The sequence below is a fragment of the Entamoeba histolytica genome, genomic scaffold (assembly GCF_000208925.1).
Source record: "Entamoeba histolytica HM-1:IMSS scf_1104750516855 genomic scaffold, whole genome shotgun sequence".
Lineage (NCBI taxonomy): Eukaryota > Evosea > Mastigamoebida > Endamoebidae > Entamoeba > Entamoeba histolytica.
In genome coordinates this window covers 1-4369 of record NW_001915097.1, presented here as the reverse complement: position 1 = coordinate 4369, position 4369 = coordinate 1, and the positions used below count along the sequence as shown (strand labels likewise).

The following is a 4369-nucleotide window of genomic DNA, read 5'->3' as shown; positions in this document are numbered from 1 at the left end:
AAAAGTATGAATTGTGTTACTATACGCTGAAGATGTATCAGGATATGCAGGATTATGTAGAACATTTGAGGATGGAGGAATTGGATTTGATTATAGACTTGCTATGTCATGTCCAGATCTTTGGATAGAATATTTAAAAACAAAGAAAGATGAAGATTGGAATGTAAACCATATTGGATTTGTATTAAATAATAGAAGATGGAAAGAAAAAGCTATTGCTTATGCAGAGTGTCATGACCAAGCATTGGTTGGAGATAAAACTATTTCATTTTGGTTAATGGATAAAGAAATGTACACTGGAATGTCATGTTTATGGCAACCATCATTAGTTATTGATAGAGGAATTGCTTTACATAAAATGATTCGATTAGTAACATGTATGTTAGGAGGAGAAGGATATTTGACATTTATGGGAAATGAATTTGGACATCCTGAATGGCTTGATTTCCCAAGAGAAGGAAATGGTGATTCATTCCATTATTGTAGAAGACAATATAATTTGGTTGAAGACCATTTGTTAAGATATAAATTTTTATTGGCTTTTGAGAGAGAAATGCTTCATTTAGAAGATCAATATCCATGGTTAAATAAACCAAATGCTTATATTTCAAAACATAATGAAGGGGATCATGTTTTAGCTTTCCAACGAGGTGAAGTTATTGGAGTTTTTAATTTCCATTATGAAAAGAGTTTTACAGGATATGGAATTGGAGTAAAAGAACCAGGAACATATAAAATCATATTAAATTCTGATTCATCAGAATTTGGAGGATATGATAGAATTACTTCTCAAGAATATGTCTCTCAACCAATTGAATGTGATGGATTACCAAATCAAATTCAAATTTATATTCCTTGCAGAGTTGCTATTGTTTTAACCAAAATAAATTAATTCATTCAAGTTTGGAATTTTTTTGAATTTTTTTATATAAATATGGCGTAATAAAAAGAAAAATAGTAAAATTATTTTTATTCATTATTTTATTAAATAATAAACAAGAAACTCTTTTTTTTGTAAATTAATTGAGTTATACTACCATAATCAGATTATGGATTGTCGAAAAAACCTATATATAGGTTTTAATTAGGTAATTTTCAATTTAATGGATTTCGGAACGAAATTTATTGGTATTTTTTCTTTGTTATTATGTTGTTAACACCGCAAAAAGGAAACACCTTTATAAAAAAATAAAGAAAAAAGGAACAAAAAGAATTTATAAAAGCAAAGAGTTGTAATTTTAATCGTATCAATAGTTATCACATAACTTTGCATTGTCTTAAAAATATATAATAACGAGAAATAATTGAAGTTACAGTAAAGAAATGAAAAAAATATACTATCCAAAACATATTTTTTTTGAAAAGAAACTATTAAAAAGAAAAGGTATTTTTGTTGATGGATAAGAAAACATACATTGAACAAAGAAATTATCAGTCTAAAGTACGTGCATTATGTATTGCATTAATTAACAGACATGCAGATATAGAGATTAAAATTACATCTAAACGTTCAAAGTTAACATTACCATTTTTGAAAATAAATAAAATAATCTTTACTTCTGAAGATGTTATTGACTTAAATAAATTAATAAAAAAAAGAACCTCAGATTTAGCTGAGTTGGATGTAGAACATAAAATAACTCAACAATCTGCCTTATACAGAAAAAAGAAAAATAGTTATAAAGAGTCTATCAATTTTGTAGTTGATTTACTAATAGAATTAGGTTATTGTATTACCTTTTTTGAAACCAGTGGAAGAAATAAGACTTTGAAAGTTGATACTATTACTAGTATTCAAAAAGATGGAGAAACTTTTACTTCTTCTCAATTAGAAAAAATTGGACAAACACTTTGTATTAACCTTGTTGAAAGAATTGGTTCTAACCAATCACTCCTTTTAAGAAAAAATGATTTTAAACTTATTTCAATGACTTATGCTTGACAAATATTATCATTATCACCTTACATTATATTCTAAAAAATTTACACATCATTTATACCTGATTATTTTTCCTCATAATTTCTCTTTTATTTTTTATAGTTGTTATATATAACATATTTCTTTTATAAATAAAAAAATAACTATATGTGAAAAACAAAGAATATCAACGTTATTTGTATTTTTGATAATCATGACATATAATATATATATATTCAAATATACTAGAATATGTTTATTTTTAATAAATTTATTAATACTGTGTAACAAGAAAATGAATGTTGAATTATAAACATAATTTTTGACTAACAGTAATTGGGTTTTTTCCTACTAATAACTCATGTATGATTGGGTCATTTCTTTCAATGATAGTATTCCCATCACCTTCAGCACATTTTTCATATAAATATTGATTAATCTTCATTCCAATTTGAGTTATTTGTTGTCTAGAATAAGCCTTACGTCCTTTAAAATACATAACATTAACAGTCTCTGCTATTGCAGATTTATTTTTTCCAGTTGTTTTACTTGTTCTAAATGTAAATCCAAACTCATTTAGAATATCACTTAAAAGATGAAGAACTTCTGTAACTTTATTTGTTTCATATCTTCTAATAGCAGTCTTTTCTCTTAATCCATTAGAAAGATCTAATTTCATCATTTCTTTACATCTTCGTTCAATTAAGTCACTAATTGCAATTTGATCATCTCCTGAGAATTTTAATGAATTTACTGTTACAAGTTGTTGAGTAACAATAGCTTTTTTAATTGGTTTTTGAATAATCATAGAACTAGATTGGTTTAAAATTCCAAGAAAAAGAGCTTGTTGGTATACTTGGTAATTTCTCATTTCACGATATACAGTTGACATAGACTGATTATTAAAAAGATTGTTGTTCTATTTAAATATGACTGTGTTTTTTATATATCAGGGGTATCTATTTTCCAAAACACTTCTTTTCATTTTTATAAAAATAGAGTTTAGTTATTTATTTTTTTTTTTCGTATCGACCATGTTTTTCTGGAACGATAATCAATCCAAGTTTTTTTTTTTGATGTCTTATTAGTCTTTTTATTTTTTTCTTTATATAAACAACTCTTATTCTCTGTATAGAAAAACATTTACATTATTATCATCTACATTTTCAAAGAAGAATAATTTTATTTTTGATTAAGAGGATGCTTGCCTCATTCTTATAAAATAATCCTTGTTCTAAAACTCATTCTTTTTAGTAAAATAGACTGGAAATTACATTATATTTTATTTAAAATCTTATTTACTCTCTTATTCTTTTTTTAGAACTTCTTTCTATTTTTATTTCATTTTCATCTTTCCTCCTGTCTTTCTTTTTTAATTTATTTCAAGTTCATTCTATTTTTATATTTCTAAAAATACTTATTCTTTGGGGTAATGAGTTGAATTTTTCTGTTTTATAAATCATTTTATTAATCACTTTTCAAAATTAAAAATAATATGTTATAAAAAACAAAATATAACTTAATAAAACAGATAACAATTATTTAAGTTAGTGAGATTTCATAATAGTGTTTTTCATTAATTTAAATGTATCATCAGAAAGATTATTAAGATCAAATTTAACAGTTTCGTCAGCATTTGCGTCAATAATGTTTTTAAGTTCTAAAAGTTGACTTCCATTCATATTCATCATTTTTTGAACAACGTTTCGAAGTTCGTCATTACTTCTTTCTGGAATTGATTCATCAACAGTATCCAATAATGCTGAATTTATAGGTGGTGGTTGAAAAGATGAACTGTCATCAACCTTTTTACTCTTTTTTATTTTATTCTTTTTAAAAAAGAATGGGTCTTTAAAATCTTTTCGTTCAATTTTATCTATTGGTTCAGGTGAGATAAGTTCAATTGAATCTTTAAGTTCTTCTGTTAATTTTGCAATCTCTTTTTCTATCTCATCTTTTCTATTAATCAAAAATGTTTTTTCACTTTTAAGGTCATCAAGAGTTTTGTATTTATCTTCCATAATAATACGTTTTGCAAATTTCCCAATGAGATTTTCAATCTTCTTCTTTTTTAATGTCGTTTCTCCATCAAGAAGACCTCTTCCTTCTCTTCTTCTTTCTTTACTATTATCATCAGGCATAATATATTGAATTTCAAATTCTTTCACTGAATCAAGACACATTTGTGCAACTGCTGCTGTTGGAGTTCCTTCTCCATACGCTTCAATAAGATTAGTAAATAATTCTTTATATTCACTTACAACAGATCCATCATTTCGTTCAGTGATTTCATCAATTTGTCTTTTAACATCCATATTGTCATCAAAAAATGATAAATAACAATTTTTTTGTAAATATTTAAACAGTTCATTTGCAAGAAAATCACATGTTTTAATTGTATCCAAATCACTTAACATCCTCACTTGTTTTTCTCTTTTTAATGACATTTTT

General features: G+C 25.2%; 4 protein-coding genes across 4 annotated transcripts in view; 2 read left to right on the top strand and 2 right to left on the bottom strand.

The window, feature by feature from the left end:
- Window positions 1–904, top strand: part of EHI_038160 (1,4-alpha-glucan branching enzyme, putative) — a gene marked incomplete at its 5' end in the record, with an annotated part of 1926 nt that extends 1022 nt beyond the window's left edge. The window contains one exon of the mRNA XM_001914007.1: window positions 33–904. Within this exon, the coding sequence (XP_001914042.1) occupies window positions 33–892 (860 nt within the window). The 3' untranslated portion in view covers window positions 893–904. The remainder of the gene's footprint in view (window positions 1–32) is intronic.
- A 492-nt stretch (window positions 905–1396) lies between these two features.
- EHI_038150 (uncharacterized protein) lies at window positions 1397–1942 on the top strand (the record flags this gene model as incomplete). The annotated part of the gene is made up of 1 exon (XM_648615.1): window positions 1397–1942. One exon carries the CDS (start codon window positions 1397–1399, stop codon window positions 1940–1942), a length of 546 nt encoding a protein of 181 aa, XP_653707.1.
- Window positions 1943–2225: 283 nt separating this feature from the next.
- Window positions 2226–2810, bottom strand: EHI_038140 (uncharacterized protein; the record flags this gene model as incomplete). Its single annotated transcript, XM_648616.1, has 1 exon — window positions 2226–2810. The coding sequence occupies one exon, from the start codon at window positions 2808–2810 to the stop codon at window positions 2226–2228; it is 585 nt and encodes a 194-aa protein (XP_653708.1).
- Window positions 2811–3465: 655 nt separating this feature from the next.
- On the bottom strand, window positions 3466–4335 carry EHI_038130 (uncharacterized protein; the record flags this gene model as incomplete). The annotated part of the gene is made up of 1 exon (XM_001914006.1): window positions 3466–4335. One exon carries the CDS (start codon window positions 4333–4335, stop codon window positions 3466–3468), a length of 870 nt encoding a protein of 289 aa, XP_001914041.1.
- Window positions 4336–4369: the final 34 nt, after the last annotated feature.